General features: G+C 37.7%; 1 protein-coding gene and 1 non-coding gene across 2 annotated transcripts in view; both read left to right on the plus strand.

Annotated features, from left to right (window-relative positions):
* Nucleotides 1-18,700, plus strand: part of LOC129479169 (putative ankyrin repeat domain-containing protein 20A2) — a 52,696-nt gene that overhangs the window by 10,691 nt on the left and 23,305 nt on the right. Inside the window, 1 exon segment of the mRNA XM_055271851.2 lies at nt 2,087-2,142. Within this exon segment, the coding sequence (XP_055127826.1) occupies nt 2,087-2,142 (56 nt within the window).
* On the plus strand, nt 857-963 carry LOC129479930 (U6 spliceosomal RNA). The gene has a single exon (XR_008656857.1). It is a non-coding gene; the product is annotated as a U6 spliceosomal RNA (small nuclear RNA).

Genomic DNA, 18,700 nt, shown 5'->3' on the forward strand with positions numbered 1-18,700 from the left:
AATTTTCCAAGAAGCCAAGGGGTTTCCTAAGTCCAAGGAAGGCAATCTTTCTTTACAAGTCAGAAGAAGGGGAAAAAAGGCCATTCTAATCATTCTGTTTCCGTGGACTCGCTTGCTGTATTGTTGCCATTGTAACTGGTCTTGCAATCTGATAATGATTGACCTTTGCCACCAGGATGCCTTCACTGATTTAGACCCCTCAGTTTTCATGGTGATTCATATATAGAGTTCAAAGCTATGGTGTTTATTAGTTTATGTACTTGTGTTCAGTCATTGTTCCCAGCACCCTGCTCTGGCAACTAGGCCTCCTAGCTTTACCCACACAAATATTGAGCAAGCTGATGCTTGCCCTACACTAAAAACCTTATTTGGAGCCCACCTCTTAGCTAGACTTAGCCTAGGCCTTCATGGTATTTTATCCTTTGAAAGCCATGTTTGTCTTTTCTTTAACCAATATTAGTTGGGATTGTTCTCAACAGTCAGGGATGTTCAAATAATGATAATGTTGCAGGAAGAGATCAGAGTTCTCTTTCCCTTTTGCTATCAGATCTGTACCTTGAGGCTTTTTTTTATATTCTGTGCAGCAGCTTTGGTTAGATAGCAGAAGGTTCCATGTTATCTTTCCACCGAGTAGTGAGAACCAGCTTGCAGTTGGCCCCTCAAGTAATGTGTCTCTATAATCATGAAAATCTCCTGGGCTACTTGCAGCTCTTCCTCAAGTTTTAAATATAATTTAAAATTCTCCTCACAGGAAGCCAGTCAATAAAATTCTCTGAATCTAAAGTAAGTGAGTTGGATTTAACAGAGCTAAACCTCATCCATGACTCACAAGTATCCATGTATCAAACAGGGCTTTGTACTTATTTCAGCAGCATATATTTTAAAATTGGATTAATACAGAGCAGATAAGCATGGCTGCTGCCTAGGGATGGCACACAAATTCAGAAAGCGTTCCATCTTTTGCCTAGTCCCATGAAGGCCATTTGACTATTTGTTGAGTAGCTCCAAGGAAGCAGTGTGATCAAAACCAAAACAGGTGACACCCAATATTGAAATTGTGATTATCACTATGAAACTATTGATGTACGGTGATCTCTGAAATGAGAACAGAGCTGAGTAATAAGGGGATGTTACATGTTGTTAGTACATGTCTTGGAAATGAGAAAATGTCAACTTGTGTTTCCTTCATGGAACTGAAAAACAATCAAAGCAGGGTTTTGTCTTGTCTGTTGGTTGGAGAGGACCATGGAGATCCAGCATCCAAGCACAGATCTGCTGGCTCAGAGTTTGAGGAGGTAGAGAAGGAGTGGTAGTTGTCCAAGCCAGGTTTTGACACCTGTTAGTTTTCTGCCCTTGGTGTGATTGATGAGCTCAGTGATGGAAGACAATTAGGTAATCTATTTTAATGAGGTGTTTATATATATATATATATATATATAAATTTAGTAATAAGTTATGAATTAGGTAAAATGCCCGGAATTACAAGCCACAATGAATGCAACTAATAACCAAAATTAGCACTTAATAACATTTTCTGAAAACTGCAACATTTGCATGTTAGAACTTACAGAAAAACACACACCGAGCATTATTTGGGATTCCAAAATGGTTACAGCAATAAAGTTCAAGAATAAATTATTCCATTGCTTTACTATTTCTCTGAACATTTAAACATGTAATCTAATTACATCTTCCAAACAACCTAGTGAAGTAAGGTAGCAGAATCCTTATTTTTTAGAAGAAACCAGGGAGCCTAAGAGAAGCAACTTGTCTGAAAATAAAATACCTATTGGTTACAGAGTGAAGACTTACTCTGAGTGCAGGACACTTTGCATGATATCCAGCTAACTAGAGTTAATTTACTGAGCTGTGCTTCCTCCGTTTATGAGTGCTTCACTTTCTTTTCTTCTTTAATTATAAGCTTAATAAGCTTGTAAGGTTTAAAAATTTGAAGTGTATGGGACATTAAAATTCTGATATTAGGTCTGATATTGCCTGAAATGGTTTTAGAATTTAATATGTTTGGTAAATATTTTTTATTTCAGTATTAAAATAGCAATTTTATTTATTACTTTTGTATACATAGAATTCAACAACAAATTTTGGAACATAAAAAGAAGATACTTAAAAAGGACAAACCAGGTAAGACTTCTGATAGTGAATTTCTTCTCTTGGTGGTCCTACTCTTGATAAAATAAAAAGTAAGATGTAAGATTAAGGTAGTGTCAATCAAAAAAGACCAGTTTAAAAATATGTGTAAATTGAATGTGTATATATGTATATACATATGTAAATTAATTTTTAAAATTTAACTTCTTTAGTTTGAAATTCAGATTTATTTAAGAAAGTAGTTGTAACTAATTTATAATCTCAAACATTATTGTCTTAAAACATTCATTTATTTAATTATGATCCCTAAAATCCTATATAATATTTTTGCAAAAATAAGAAAAAAGATTTTAAGTTAGTATGTTGTATGTTTCCTCTATAGTCACATTATAACAAATCGAACTTGTTATACAAATGGATCTTCTATTTCATTTTTATAATAAATTGTTTATATTTAGTAAACAAATAATTACAGTTGACCCGTTAATAATGTGGGGGTGAGGGACTCTGATCCCTGTGCAGTTGAAAATCTGAGTATAACTTTTGATTCCTTCACCTTAGCTACTAATACCCCACCATTGGCTGGAAGCCTTCCTGATAGCATAAGCAGTTGAGGAACACCTATTTTGTTTGTGCTGCATTATTATATACTATGTTCGTACAACAAAGTAAGCTAGAGAAATGAAGCTGTTAGAAAGAAAATCATCAGGAAAAACATGTTGACTTTTCATAAAGCATAAGTAGATCCTGACAGAGGTCTTCATGATCTTCAGGTTGATTAGGCTGAGGAGGAAGAGGAGAGGTGGATCTTGCTGTCTCTGGGTTGCAGAGGCAGAAGAAAATCTGCATATAAGTGAATCCCTGCAGTTGAAACCCTTGTTGTTGAAGGGTGAATTGTATTACATATTGATTTGTGTCACTAAGAAAGTAACTATCTTTAGAACTGGGAACTCAGCAATCCCTTTCTGGTACCATAAATAAATGGCAATAAGAACTGTAGAACCTGCATGCACCCATACAAATAGGAGATTATTTTTTGAAGATGGCTACTGAGCACAGAAGATGGAAAAGCAATTCCTTCATGAGAAGCATAAGTTACATTACATATTCTTACAGAAGCAAAATGATTTTATCTGTCATAGTTTATACACATACACACATGCACACATACACACACACAAAGTTAAAAGTCCTGCTGATTCTTAATGACCAAATCCAACTGTTCGCAGGGAGCAGTGGATAACACATCCTACAGTTTGGATGCAATTTTTTTGACTTTTTGACTTGTTTTGTGATGAACTGCCTTTAATGGGTTTAAATCATGTTTTTAGTTTTATGAGAAACAAAGAAAAAGATTAGAAGCAAGTAAACAGGAACTCTATGATCAGTAGTAGACTATTATAGTATATTCAATAGTCATATGTTTTTCTCTAGTTATACAATTTATTTGAATGATGCACAATTAATCAATTATTATTATCATAGGAGATGGGGTCTCTCTATGTTGCCTAGGCTAGAATACAGTGTCTATTCATTGGTGCAATCATAGCTCACTGTAGCATTGAACTCCTGTCCTCCTACCTCATCCTCTGAAGTGGCTGGGACTACAGTTTTGTGTGGTTACATCTGGCCTGATACACAATTATTTATTTATTTATTTATTTATTTTTGATACAGAGTCTCCCTCTGTTGCTGGTACTGGCATGCAGTGGTGCCATCTTGGCTCACTGCTGCTTCCTGGCGTTAAATGATCCTTTCATCTTTCACCTTAGCCTCCCAAGTAGCTGAGACTACAGACATGCACCACGACACTTGGCTAATTTTCTTTTTAAGGGTTTTGTTTGTTTGTTTGTTTGTTTAATAGATGAGGTCTCACTATATTGCCCAGGCTGGTCTAGAACTTCTGGGCTCAAGTGATCCTCCTGCCTCAGCCTCCCAAAATGCTGGGATTTACAAATGTGAGCCACAGCACCTGGCCTGCACAATTAGTACAAAAAGGAATTAAGCCCAGTTGAGTTGCAGAAAATTGATCACCTTTTCATTTTTTTCTAGAAACATTCATATTGTAGAACATATTGTCAATCACCCAGATTCTGTTTTTTATTCAGTTAAAATAGGATTGCTGCTTATTTCACATTATTTTCTGGCATTATTGTTTCATTTATTCCTTTTATGGTTTTATTCAATTGGATAGTTATAGAAATACAAGAATCTCCAAGTCAAATATCAAGGGAAGAAAAGAAAAGAAAAACAGATTAGGGAAAGTTATTCTGTGAAATAACCATCTGATTACAGTTACATGTATCATATCAACTTAATACAAATCTTACACAATGCATTTGTGTCAAGGTTTCCCAAGACCACCCCCAGGTTTGGTGGTTCACTAGAAGGACTCACAGGACTCAGTAAATAGTCACACTCAGATCTTTAATTGATTACAAGAAAGGGGACAAGCAAAATTAGTAGAGGAAAAAGGTGCATGTGGTCAATTCTGGAGGAAACTAGGCACAAGCCTCCAGGAGTTCTCTCCTGTGGAGATCCCGGAATCTGCTTAATTCTCCCAGGCTCACATTTTGACAACATATGTGCAGTGATGTCTGCCAGTACCACAGTCTCATTAGAGACTAAGTGCCCAAGATTTGTATGGAGGTTACTCTCCCTCACATGTACCCACATTCCAGACTCTTACAAGGAAAGCAGCTGTTCAGACTAAACACACTGTTTCTATAAACACTTTAGACACAGTGAGCCACTATTCTCAGGGAATGGTGGAAACCCTCCCAATTCCAAGTTCCTAAACACCAGCCAAGGGCCAGCCTTGCATGCCGGCCTTTCTAAGGATGGCAGTCTCTTGCCTGTTATATGAAATCTTTTCTGCACACTTTGTATAGCCCCACCTTAATTTTTGGTGTTGTTTCAAAATTTCATTTTAATAGCACAATATTATAAGGTAACTTGGTACTAGTTTCTGTTGTATGATCCATCTTCAGTTGCAATGCTGGTTACTTTTTTGACTTTTGGTGACGAACAGCTATTTGCATGTAAGTTACCATAGCAATGTTAGGTAATTATAATCTGTCCTATTTATCTCATTAACCTGTCAGTAAAATTGTTAAATTAAATAAGTGTAATAATTTCTGAGTTAAAATTAGAATAAAAATTCTGTTATTTTGATTACATGAATAATCTAGTTTTCATATTGTGCTAAATCCCTGTTTAAAATTATGAAATAAGATAAAATATTCAATCATTTTTATCAATACTTTCTTACCTAAGCATACAATTAAATTTATTTATTTTATATATTTTGTATACTTCAATTTGAGAAATAATGACCACATGTTGTTACTTTGGTCTTCAATGATCTCTAATTTTTAGGGTCACTGTGTCTTGCTTAAATATATCATCATAACAGGTTCAGTGAATATCTTTATTTTTTATTTTATTTTATTTTTTTTGAGACAGAGTTTTGCTCTTGTTGCCCAGGCTGCAGTGCAATGACACAATCTTGGCTCATTGCACCCTCCGCCTCCCAGGTTCAAATGATTCTCCTGCCTCAGCCTCCCAGGTACCTGGGACTACAGGCATGCACCACCATGCCCGGCTAATTTTTTTATTTAGTATAGACGGGGTTTCACCATGTTGGTCAGGCTGGTCTCGAACTCTTGACCTCAGGTGATCCGCCCACCTCGGCGTCCCAAAGTGCTGGGATTACAGGCATGAGCCACTGCACCCAGCCATCTTATTTATTTATTTATTTATTTTAATTTTTGTTCTGGAGATCCTGGGACGCATAGACATTAGTGAATATCTTTTTTTTTTTTTTTTTTTTTTTTTTGAGATGGAGTCTCACTCTGTCTCCCAGGCTGGAGTGCAGTGATGCGATCTCCGTTAACCGCAACCTCCACCTTCTAGTCTCAAGCGATTCTTCTGCCTCAGCCTCCTGAGTAGCTGAAATTACAGGTTCCCGCCACCATGCCCAGCTAATTTTTGTATTTTTAGTAGAGACAAGGTTTGCCGTGTTGTCCAGGCTGGTCTTGAACTCCTGACCTCAGGCGATCCACCCACCTTTGCCTCCCAAAGTGCTGAGATTACAGGCATGAGCCACTGAGCCCAGCTGAATATCTTTTTTAAATCAATAACCTTATTTCTTAGAGCAGCTTTAGGTTCACAGCAAAATTGAGAGGAAGGTACAGAGATTTCTCATATATTCCATGCCTCCCACACATGCATAGCCTCCCCCATTATTAGTATTTTCCACCAGAGAGTGGTACATTTGTTACAACTGATGAACTTAATATTGACACATTACAATCACTCAAAGTTCATAGTTTACATCAGGCTTCACTCTTGATGCTGTACGTTCTGTGAATTTGGACAAATGTATAATGACATGACATGTATCTATTACTGTAATATTATTGACAGAACAGTTTCACTGCCCTAAAAATTCTCTCTACTATGCGTGTTCATCTCCCCTTTCACCCTAGCAACTCGTGGCAACCATTGATCTTTACTCTGTCTTCATAGTTTTACTTTTTTCGGAAGAGTCATATAGTTGGAATAATACAGTGGATATCTTTTTGAATAGTTAAAAAATTAAAGCTCCATGGCAGTTGAATGTAGTCATTTAAGATGTTCTTTGTCCTTTTGTTTTTCTTTTGCTTCTTTATCATTGTAAAGAATGATATATGCTGATGAGATATGCTTTACGTACTTAGGAAACATTATTTGTATAGATATTTGGCACATAATAGAAAGGGTTGAGGAAAAGGACACCATGCAGTACCACACAGCACAAACTGGAGCATCTTGCTTTGTGAGGTGGGTCCAGATAGACTCTCTAGCAATGTAAGGGGACAAGTGCAAGGGGTTGTACTTTATAAAACTGGAATCACAAAGTCTTTCATACTTACCTTCAGTTGGAAATAAGACCAGGCAGTGAATGCTATAGGTAAATACATAAGTTCCTCACTGATCCTCTTCCTTTGAGGGATGAGGTTGACAACAGCCTGTATTATGATGGTGTGACTAACCTACAACTAGATTCTGTCATGAGGGATGGCAAGGGAGTTTTGCTTTATATGAGGTGAAAAAGAATTTTTTTCTCCTACTAGGGAGAAGGGCAAGCATTGGAACATTCTGCTAGTAAAAGGACATTGATAGTTTTCTTTCTATATATTTTTCACATCAGATAATACTGCCCGGCCGTGTTGGCGGGCGCCTGTAGTCCCAGCTACTCGGGAGGCTGAGGCAGGAGAATGGCGTGAATCCGGGAGGCGGAGCTTGCAGTGAGCCGAGATTGCGCCACTGCACTCCAGCCTGGGGGGGCAGAGAAAGACTCCGTCTCAAAAAAAAAAAAAAAAAAAAAAAGAAAAAAGAAAAAAAGATAATACTGCCCGGCAGCCTGCCATACCTCCCCAGTGTTTCTTCAGCTTCTCTCTGAATGTGGATAAGCTCTTAAAGGAGTGATCTTTCCAGTGGTTCTTTCTGTGGGAGGTAAAACGGCAGGTGAATTTGGGCCTTGATATACGTAGGGCAGAGCAAATAGCTACAACTAAGGAAACCACCCACACCCTCCCCAGAAGAATATTAGCCAGAGTAACACACTGATCTTTCTTGAGCTCTTCTCCACTGGTGGCTGGAAAGTCTGCAAGGATTTCTGTTTCTGGTCTGATTCTTATGTTTTGCTGGCTTCTGGTGATAGGGTGTTTTATCCTAAACTGAACAGTTTGAACTGAAGAGCTAGAGAGGCTGTGTTGTGTCATAACAAAATAAGTGCAGTAGTTCCTCCTTAACTGTGGGAGATACATTCCAAGACCCCCAGTGGATGCAAGAAACCACGAATAGTACTGAATCACAAACTGTTTTTTCCTATACATACATATCATGATAAAGTTTAATTTATAAATTAAATTGAATCTGATGTTATCTGCAGATGGGGTGTGAGAATTGAATTGTGTCATCAGCAGGAATGATTGCATGCTTGTTGGTGGGGGAAAAACTCTCCACATATTTGGTGACAGAGGCCTTCTTTGTTGATTGTTTCTGTGGTGTGAGAGCAGAGAAAAACATGTCAAGTACGTCTTTCCGCACATACAGTGGATAAGGGGTACTACTGTATATTCTGTTTTAACTGCTCCTCATATTTTGGTCCACAAATCATGCTCTTTGACACTGTTGACTAATCACACCTGTTCTGCTAACAATACCATTTTTACTCAATCTCACAGGGTTTGGCTAGGATGTCTTGTATACTGCAGCTCACTTGTAAATACCAAATTTTAATAAATTTATTCTTCTTTGCATCTAATAAATACAAAGGGAAGAGTTCTTACTGCATTAATTACCTACCAATAGGTATAATTAATGTTAATTCTAATAAGGTCTCAGGCATGCTCCCAAAGGAATGCTTTGTAACAAAGCATCAGTCTTTTTTATTTTTTATTATTATACTTTAGGTTTTAGGGTACATGTGCACAATGTGCAGGTTTGTTACATATGTATCCATGTGCCACGTTGTTTTGCTGCACCCATTAACTCGTCATTTAGCATTAGGTATATCTCCTAATGCTGTCCCTCCCCTCCCCCCACCCCACAACAGTCCCCGGAGTGTGATGTTCCCCTTCCTGTGTCCATGAGTTCTCATTGTTCAGTTCCCACCTATGAGTGAGAACATGTGGTGTTTGGTTTTTTGTCCTTGCGATAGTTTACTGAGAATGATGGTTTCCAGCTTTTTAAAGAAAATGTGGCACATATACACCATGGAATACTATGCAGCCATAAAAAATGATGAGTTCATGTCCTTTGTAGGGACATGGATGAAGCTGGAAAGCATCAGTCTTATGCTTTAAAAAACCAAACCAAACCAAACAAAACAACAACAACAACAACAACAACAAAAGAGGATCTAAAGCATACACACAAGTGTGCACAATTTTTTTTATGAAGGTAGAGTCTTGCTGTGTTTCCCAAGCTGGTCTCAAACTTCTGGGTTCCTCAAGTGATCCTCCTTCCTCATCCTCCCAAGTAGTTTGGATTACAGGCATGCATCACTGTGCATTCTTATGCTTTTAATATTCTGTACATTTATTATTGATTTAAAATGCATGTTGCCCTTTTCTTTAATAGATATTGGAAGTTCTGATGCATCTGCAGTCAGGTAGGGTTTTATAGATTAAAAAAATTATATTAACTAAGAAAATATAGATGGAAGAAACTAGTATCTGTTGAGTGTTGTATTCTGAGCTAGACATCCTAATATGTTCTATGCATTTATCATCTCATAAAGCCATCACAACATCTGTGTTCCTATAACCTACTGTTTATTAAATAAACAACTATGGATTAGAGCAGTTGATTAATTGCCTCATGATCCCATAGTTAACAAAGTAGCTGGCCCACTTTGATCATCAGCCTGCCTGCCTTCCAAATCCCTTCTCTTGCTCCTCAGCATAGATTGATAGATATCTGTGCAGCCCTTGGATCAAGGTATAGGTCTGAATCAGATTAATCAGATTCGTTAATTTGATTAATTGATGAGGGTTTAAATACCTTAAACTCTCATTTAAGGTTATTGTTAGAATGTGGTTAGTCCAAGAGTTTGTCCTAATAAATATGACAATTTCAGTGGTAACCAATATCTAATTTTTACCATCAAAGGCTTTAGGGCTGATCTTACTTAGTTTTGGCCATAGGACTGTAAGTTTTACAAAAGCAAGTTTAGGCAAGTCTTAGAGAGAAATTATTTGACTTCTCAGTTTGGTTTTCCATTTAGGCAAGTATTTCTGCTTACTTCCATAATACTTTTTTTAGTCTTGTTTCTTTTTCCGTGACTTTTCTATAATCTTGTCTTGATTTTTTAAAACTTTCTTCTCTGTTTTCTTGGTGTTTCTTTTGTTCTATTATTTTTTCAAACTCTGCTGGCTATGTATTCCCAGTTTTTCTATAGACAGAATCAAGAGGACATAGAATTACAGAATTTTAAGGAATCTTGGAATGATTTAAAATACCTTCTAGTATTTTTACCTGTGTTGAACATTCTGGTCAAGTGATACTCTAGATAGAGAATGTGAGGCTCAAAGAGATTAGGATGCTTTTTTTTTAGACATAGGAATTGGCAGAAATGAGATCTGAACTCGTGGTAAAACCCAGTACTCTTGCTTCTTTTTATATCCTATTGGCATATGTTTTAATAATACAAACGGGAGTGAGTCTGGTGCACCCAGTGGATAGAATGAGAATGGAATTAGCTAGTGAACCCAATGGAAGTAGATAAGAATGGAATGAGCAGGGGAAGGCCAAGTTTGAAGATAAACAACACTGGATTGGATAGGAGTATGGACTCTTCAGTAAGAGATCAAAATATTGGGGTTTATGATGTTTGATAAAGAGAGATTATAAAAATGAAGGATACAAGATGTTGGGAATTATATACAAAGGCACATTAAAATAGAAGGTTCAAGGGAACTCTAAAAAGTTTGCTGCTTTTTTTTAAATCAAGGACTGACAAACTTGAAGATTTTTACTGAGAGATGCTAAAACATTTTGAGACACTGGGAGGAGTGTCTACAGCAGATAGAAATGTGGTGTCATCTACTTCCATCCTGACTTAGAGAGGGGTGGCTTAGAGCCCCTGAAATACTAAGGGGCTGGAGATTGCTGAACTACATAGATCTGTGGCACAGGGCAGGTGGTCTCCTCACCTCTGCCTCTTTTCCCAATTCACTGATGTCCTTCCCAAGTCCATGTAGGCTGGGTCAGGGGCATGATTGGCTGGCAAATCAGTCATGGAGTTCAGTTGGGTAGTTGGTAGTGTGTCTATGCTGGGGGCAGGTGATGGAGACTCCGGTTAGCTAGTTTTTTAGGAGCAGGGATATAGAGAGCTCCTATCCTTTCAGAAATCTGTGCTTTCATAGACTGAAGATTTGAAGATTGGAGACTTCTGTGGAGTCCTGCAGAAGTGGAATCTGGAAGTGGGAGCCCATAGGAAGAAAGATGCTTAGATAGTACTTAGGGAAATAGAGGTACAACTACCAGGACTCCGTTTTTCTGGCAGTCTCTCTCCTTGGGTGTCTGAGTGCCTATGAAAATTTTTAAGGGCTTGCTAGTTTATGTGGACCTGAATAAGGTAGGACCTATAGAGTGAAAATAATGGGATTTAATAATTGTTAATATTTTAATCTTTCTGGGAAAAATATTCTCAATAAGAACATAGACCTTTGTTATTTGACTTTTGTACATTTAGCTTTCATACATTTCAAGTATTGCAGGGGATTTCCTATACCGATTTAGGGCAAAGGAAAGCAATAGGACCTTCATAAGTGGGTTCCATGCTGAGGAATCAAGACTGCCATTTTGAAGTGCTACAGATTAATCTTTTAACCAGAGATAGATCATGGAAAAGAGACAGTAGATCTTTCTACCTTGTTTTAGGTCATCAGTTTTCTTCCAGTTTAGGTAACAAAATTTATGCCATCCACTAATTGAATTTTAAGTTCAGCTTCAGGACAGATAATTTGTGAGGGTAAATTATTGTCAGGCTTTGCCAATATATTGACTGTCACTATTTCTTATAAAGCTCAAGGTTAGTTTTCATTGACTATTTTATAGATTTAGACAGGTGGAGGCAGAAATAGGTAACTAAAATCTATTTTTATAACAGCGGACATATTTTAATTATATCAAAATCATAATTTAATATATAGATCACTGACCTTTCCCCAGATTATGTTTTCATTTTTTGAGGGGGAAGCTGGATATAAACTGGCAGTTAAAAAAATTGTAAAGAAATCAGCTTGCTCATTTTCAGTGTGTATTTTTGCTCTCAAGCATTTTCCATGAACTATGTGTGGATTCATTGCCTGCATTGCATGACAAAGACTTGAGTGTTGCTACTAAGGTAAAGTGGTCTCTTGTAAAATTAATTTTCTCACTCTGAATGTAGTTTTGCATAGTATTTACTTTTGAAACTTAGCAGTGGTATACCTATCATTGCTTTATGGTGGTAATGGAAAGTTGGTCAGAGAAAAATATACATATGGCTAGTTGATTCAAAAAATTTGTTTAACTTTGGTAACTAACAAAGATTGATAAGTACTGTGACAGGGTGGGAGCTGAAAAAGAAATGAACTGTAAAATAAGTAGTGACAGGAAAATCACATTAGGAAATGCTTTCTCCAATAGAGGAAATACGAAATTTGGTTAAGGTTTATTTGGATAAATACTAACACTTTGACTTTTAAATCATGTGAGTGTGACTTTCTTAATATTTGTGCCTGTATAAATCTTCAGTGGATCAAATTATTTACAGTAATCATGGAATCCTCCTGGTAATTTTTAGTGGCAAAAATGTTCAGCACATAGCATATAGCTTTTGTTCTTGGAAACTTATTATTTGGGTATCCTATAGTTTTTAGGAGAGATTGTTTCTCTACTTATATTATTGGTTTTGTAGTGAGACTAAAAAATATTAAAAATTGTAGAAAAATAGCTGAGTGTGGTGGTGTACACCTGTAGTCCCTGCTACTTGGGAGTTTGAGGCAGGAAGATGGCTTGAACCCAGGAGTTTGGGAACAGCCTAGGCAACATTGTATCTGATTTAAAAATATAAATTGTAGAAATGTAGAAATTTATGTTCTCAAAATTTGTATTGCAAAGGGATTTTTGTGTGTTTTATGAGTTGTCCATGAAGAGTTTATATAAAACACTTCAACTAATTGAATAACATGTATTTTGCTGCAAATAACCAGTTCTAGAAGCAGAGACTCTTAATACCAATATGGTAAGACTTTATCATCATAATTTTGTCATTGTAGTTTATTTAAAATATTTACTTGGCCAGGCATGGTGGCTCACACCTGTAATCCCAGCACTTTTGGAGGCCAAGGTGGGTAGATCACCTGAGGTCAGGAGTTCAAGATCAGCCTGGCCAAGGTGGTGAAACCCTGTCTCTAAAAAAAAAAAAAAAAAAAGCACAAAAATTAACCAGGCATGATGGCACATGCCTGTAATCCCAGCTGCTCAGGAGGCCAAGGCAGGAGAATCGCTTGGACCTGGGAGGCAGAGGTTGCAGTGAGCCAAGATGGCACCATTGCACTCCAGCCTGGGTGACAGAGCAAGACTACATCTTAAAAAATAAAATAACCACTCAAAGTCCTCATATCATATTCTGAAATTTTGAATTTCAGAAGGTTTTCTATTTAGTTGTTTAAATAATCATTGGAAGCTCCTGCATACCATAAGCTACTGGAGGTCACTAAACATATTTTTGTGTATCCTGGAGTACCTAGAACCTAGAATACAGTCTTCCATGTAAGAAGCATTTTACTTGTTGTTTTTTTGAGATGGGGTTTCACTCTGTCACCCAGGCTGGAGGGCACTGGTGAGATCTTGGCTCACTCCCATCTCCATTTCCTGGGCTCAGGTGATCCTCACACCTCAGCCATCCAAGTAGTTGAAACAATAGAGCTATGTCACCATAGACCTGTGTCACCATGCTCGGCTGAGTTTTGTAGAGACAGGGTTTTGCCTTGTTGCCCACACTGGTCTTTAACTGTTGAGCTCAAGTGTTCTGCCCACCTCAGCCTCTCAAAGTGCTGGGGTTACAGGCATGAGACATTCAGCCTTAGTAGTTGTTTAATCTGAATAAATAGACAAATGAATTTTTATATAATGGAATGTTATAAGTAATATAATATACCTAATGTATCTAATAATTAAATATTGTATTTAAAATATTGCTTACATTTGTATTATTTTTTAATATTTAAGAGTGTATAAGTTTTGATGTGTTATGTTGAGAAATTATGCCATAATTAAAAAGGAAATAAATTAGAAATAGGTCATCAGTAGCAAAGGGGGTTACAATATATTTTCTAGTATCATTCAACTGGAATCTTAACATTGAGATTTTAGATTAACATTTCTTAAGCTTTTTATTAGCCCCAACTCACATTCTATTAAATATACCTTTTAAAGCCATGTATTACCCTTTATTATTATTATTATTATACTTTAAGTTCTAGGGTACATGTGCACAACGTGTGGGTTTGTTACATATGTATACATGTGCCATGTTGGTGTGCTGCACCCATTAACTCATCATTTACATTAGGTATATCTCCTAATGCTATCCCCCCTCCCCCCACCCCATGACAGGCCCTGGTGTGTGATGTTCCCCATCCTGTGTCCAAGTGTTCTCATTGTTCATTTCCCACCTATGAGTGAGAACATGCGGTGTTTGGTTTTCTGTCCTTGCAACAGTTTGCTCAGAATGATGGTTTCCAGCTTCATCCATGTCCCTACAAAGGACATGAACTCATCCTTTTATGGCTGCATAGTATTCCATGGTGTGTAAGTGCCACATTTTCTTAATCCAGTCTATCATTGATGAACATTTGGGTTGGTTCCAAGTCTTTGCTATCATGAATAGTGGCACAATAAACATACACGTGCATGTGTCTTTATAGCAGCATGATTTATAATCCTTTGGGTATATAACCAGTAATGGGATGGCTGGGTCAAATGGTATTTCTAATTCTAGATCCTTGAGGAATCACCACACTGACTTCCACAATGGTTGAGCTAGTTTACAGTCCCACCAACAGTGTAAAAGTGTTCCTATTTCTTCACATCCTCTCCAGCACCTGTTGTTTCCTGACTTTTTAATGATCACCTTTCTAACTGGTGTGAGATGGTATCTCATTGTGGTTTTGATTTGCATTTCTCTGATGGCCAGTGATGATGAGCATTTTTTGATGTGTCTTTTGGCTGCATAAATGTCTTCTTTTGAGAAGTGTCTGTTCATGTCCTTTGCCCACTTGTTGATGGGGTTGTTTGTTTTTTGCTTGTAAATTTGTTTGAGTTCATTGTAGATTCTGGATATTAGCCCTTTGTCAGATGGGTAGATTGCAAAAATTTTCTCCCATTCTGTAGGTTGCCTGTTCACTCTGATGGTAGTTTCTTTTGCTGTGCAGAAGCTCTTTAGTTTGATTAGATCCCATTTGTCAATTTTGGCTTTTGTTGCCATTGCTTTTGGTGTTTTAGACGTGAAGTCCTTGCCCATGCCTATGTCCTGAATGTTATTGCCTAGGTTTTCTTCTAGGGTTTTTATGGTTTTAGGTCTAACATTTGAGTCTTTAATCCATCTTGAATTAATTTTTGTACAAAGTGTAAGGAAGGGATCCAGTTTCAGCTTTCTACATATGGCTAGCCAGTTTTCCCAGCACCATTTGTTAAATAGAGAATCCTTTCCCCATTTCTTGTTTTTGTCAGGTTTGTCAAAGATCAGATAGTTGTAGATATGTGGCATTATTTCTGAGGGCTCTGTTCTGTTCCATTGGTCTATATCTCTGTTTTGGTACCAGTACCATGCTGTTTTAGTTACTGTAGCCTTGTAGTATAGTTTGAAGTCAGGTAGTGTGATGCCTTCAGCTTTGTTCTTTTGTTCAATGCCATCGCCATCAAGCTACCAATGACGTTCTTCACAGAATTGGAAAAAACTACTTTAAAATTCATATGGAACCAAAAAAGAGCCCTCATTGCCAAGTCAATCCTATTTTTATTTTTGAGACAGACTTTAGCTGTTGTTGCCCAGGCTGCAGTGCAATGACACAATCTCAGCTCACTGCAACCTCCACCTCCTGGGTTGAAGCGATTCTCCTGCCTCAGCCTCCCAAGTACCTGGGACTGCAGGCATGCACCACCATGCCCTGCTAATTTTTTTTATTTAATAGAGACAGGGTTTCGCCATGTTGGTTAGGCTGGTCTCAAACTCCTGACCTCACATGATCCACCCATCTCGGCCTCCCAAAGTGCTGGGATTACAGGCATGAGCCACTGCACCTGGCCATTGTTTTTTTTTTTTTTAATTTTTGTTCTGGAGATCCTGGGATGCATAGACAGTGAATATCTTTGTTTGTTTGTTTGTTTGTTTGTTTGAAACAGAGTCACACTCTGTCATCCAGGCTGGAGTGTAGTGGCGTGATCTTGGCTAACTGCAACCTCCGCCACCTGGGTTCGAGCGATTCTCCTGCCTCAGCCTCCCGAGTAGCTGAAATTACAGGAGGCTGCCACCATGCCTGGCTAATTTTTGTATTTTTAGTAGAGATGAGGTTTCACCATGTTGGCCAGGCTGGTCTTGAACTCCTGACCTCAGATGATCCACCCACCTCTGCCTCCCAAAGTGCTGAGATTACAGGCATGAGCCACCGTGCCCAGCTGTGAATATCTTTTTTAAGTCAATAACTTTATTTCTTAGAGCAGTTTTACATTCACAGCAAAATTGAGAGGAAGGTACAGAGACTTTTCATATGTTCCATGCCTCCCACACATGCATAGCCTCCCCCATTATTAGTATTTTCCACCAGAGAGTGGTACATTTGTTACAACTGATGAACCTACATTGACACATTATAATCACTCAAAGTTCATAGTTTACATCAGGCTTCACTCTTGATGCTGTACATTCTGTGAATTTGGACAAATGTATAATGACATGTATCTATTATTGTAATATTATTGACAGTACAGTTTCACTGCCCTAAAAATTCTCTCTACTATACGTGTTCATCTCCCCCTTTCACTCTAGCAACTCATGGCAACCATTGATCTTTACTCTGTCTTCATAATTTTACTTTTTTCGGAAGAGTCATATAGTTGGAATAATACAGTGGATATCTTTTTGAATAGTTAAAAAGAAGCTTGTACATGTATGTCATCATAATTGAATGTAGTCATTTAAGATGTTCTTTGTCCTTTTGTTTTTCTTTTCTTCTTTATCATTGTAATGGATGATATATGCTGATGAGATATGCTTTACATACTTAGAAAACATGATTTGTATAGGTATTTGCCACATAGTGGAAAGGGTTGAGGAAAAGGACACTATGCAGTACCACACAGCACAAACTGGGGCCTCTTGCTCTGTGAGGTGGGTCCAGATAGACTCTCTAGCAATGAAAGGGGACAAGTTCAAGGGGGGTTGTACTTTGTAAAACTGGAATCACAAAGTCTTTCTTACTTACCTTCAGTTAGAAATAAGACCAGAGAGTGAATGCTATAGGTAAATACATAGGTTCCTCACTGATCCTCTTCCTTTGAGGGATGAGTTTGACAACAGTCTATTATAATGACATGACTCACCTACAACTAGATTCCATCATGAGGGATGGCAAGAGAGTTTTGCTTTATGTGAGGTGAAAAAGAATTTTTTTCCCCTACTAGGGAGAAGGGCAAGCATTGGAACATTCTGGTAGTAAAAGGACATTGATAGTTTTCTTTCTATATATTTTTCACATCATGTAGTACTGCCCAGCAGCCTGCCACACCTCCCCAGTGTTTCTTAAGCTTCTCTCTGAATGTGAGGTGTGGTTCGTAGTGGATAAGCTCTTAAAGGAGTGATCTTTCCAGTGGTTTTTCTGTGGGAGGTAAAATGGCAGGTGAATTTGGGCCTTGTTATATGTAGGGCAGAGCAAATAGCTACAACTAAATAAACCACCCAGCACCTTCCCCAAAAAGTAGTAGCCAGAGTAATACATTGATCTCTTTTGAGCTCTTTTCCACTGGTGGCTGGAAAGTCTTTGCAAGGATTCCTGTTTCTGGTCTGATTCCTATGTTTTGCTGGCTTCTGGTGATAGGGTGTTTTACCATAAACTGAGCAGTTTTAACTGAAGGTCTAAAGAGGCTGTGTTGTGTTATAACAAAATAAGTGCAGTAGTTCCCCCTTAACTGTGGGAGATATATTCCAAGACTCCCAGTGGGTGCATGGAACCACGAATAGTACTGAATCACAAACTGTTTTTTCCTATACATACATATCTATGATAAAGTTCAATTTATAAATTAAATTGAATCTGATGTTATCTGCAGATGGGGTGTGAGAATTGCATTGTGTCATCAGCAGGAATGATTGCATGCTTGTTGGTGGGGAAAAACTCTCCACACATTTGGTCACAGAAGCCTCCTTTGTTGATGATTGTTGCTGTGGCGTGACAGCAGAGAAGAACATGTCAAGTATGTCTTTCTGCACATATAGTGGATAAGGGGTACTACTGTATACTCTGTTTTAACAGCCCCTCATATTTTGGTCCAGAAATCATGCTCTTTGACACTGTTGACTCATCACGCCTGTTCTGCTAACAATACCATTTTTACTCAATCTCATAGGGTTTGGCCAGGATGACTTGTATACTGCAGTTTACTTGTAGATATCAAATTTTAATAAATTTATTCTTCTTTGCATTTAGTAAAAACAAAGAAAAGCAACAGTTCTTACTGTATTAATTACTTACCAATAGGTATAATTAATGTTAATTCTAATAAGGTCCCAGGCATGCTCCCAAAGGAATTCTTTGTAACAAAGCATCAGTCTTATGCTTTAAAAAAACAAACCAAACCAAAACAAAAACAACAACAACAACAAAAAACAGATCTAAAGCATACACACAAGTGTGCACAATTTTTTTTATGAAGGTAGAGTCTTGCTGTGTTTCCCAAGCTGGTCTCAAACTTCTGGGTTCCTCAAGTGATCCTCCTGCCTCATCCTCCCAAGTAGTTTGGATTACAGGCATGCATCACTGTGCATTCTTAT

Source organism: Symphalangus syndactylus, chromosome 3 (assembly GCF_028878055.3).
Source record: "Symphalangus syndactylus isolate Jambi chromosome 3, NHGRI_mSymSyn1-v2.1_pri, whole genome shotgun sequence".
NCBI lineage: Eukaryota > Metazoa > Chordata > Mammalia > Primates > Hylobatidae > Symphalangus > Symphalangus syndactylus.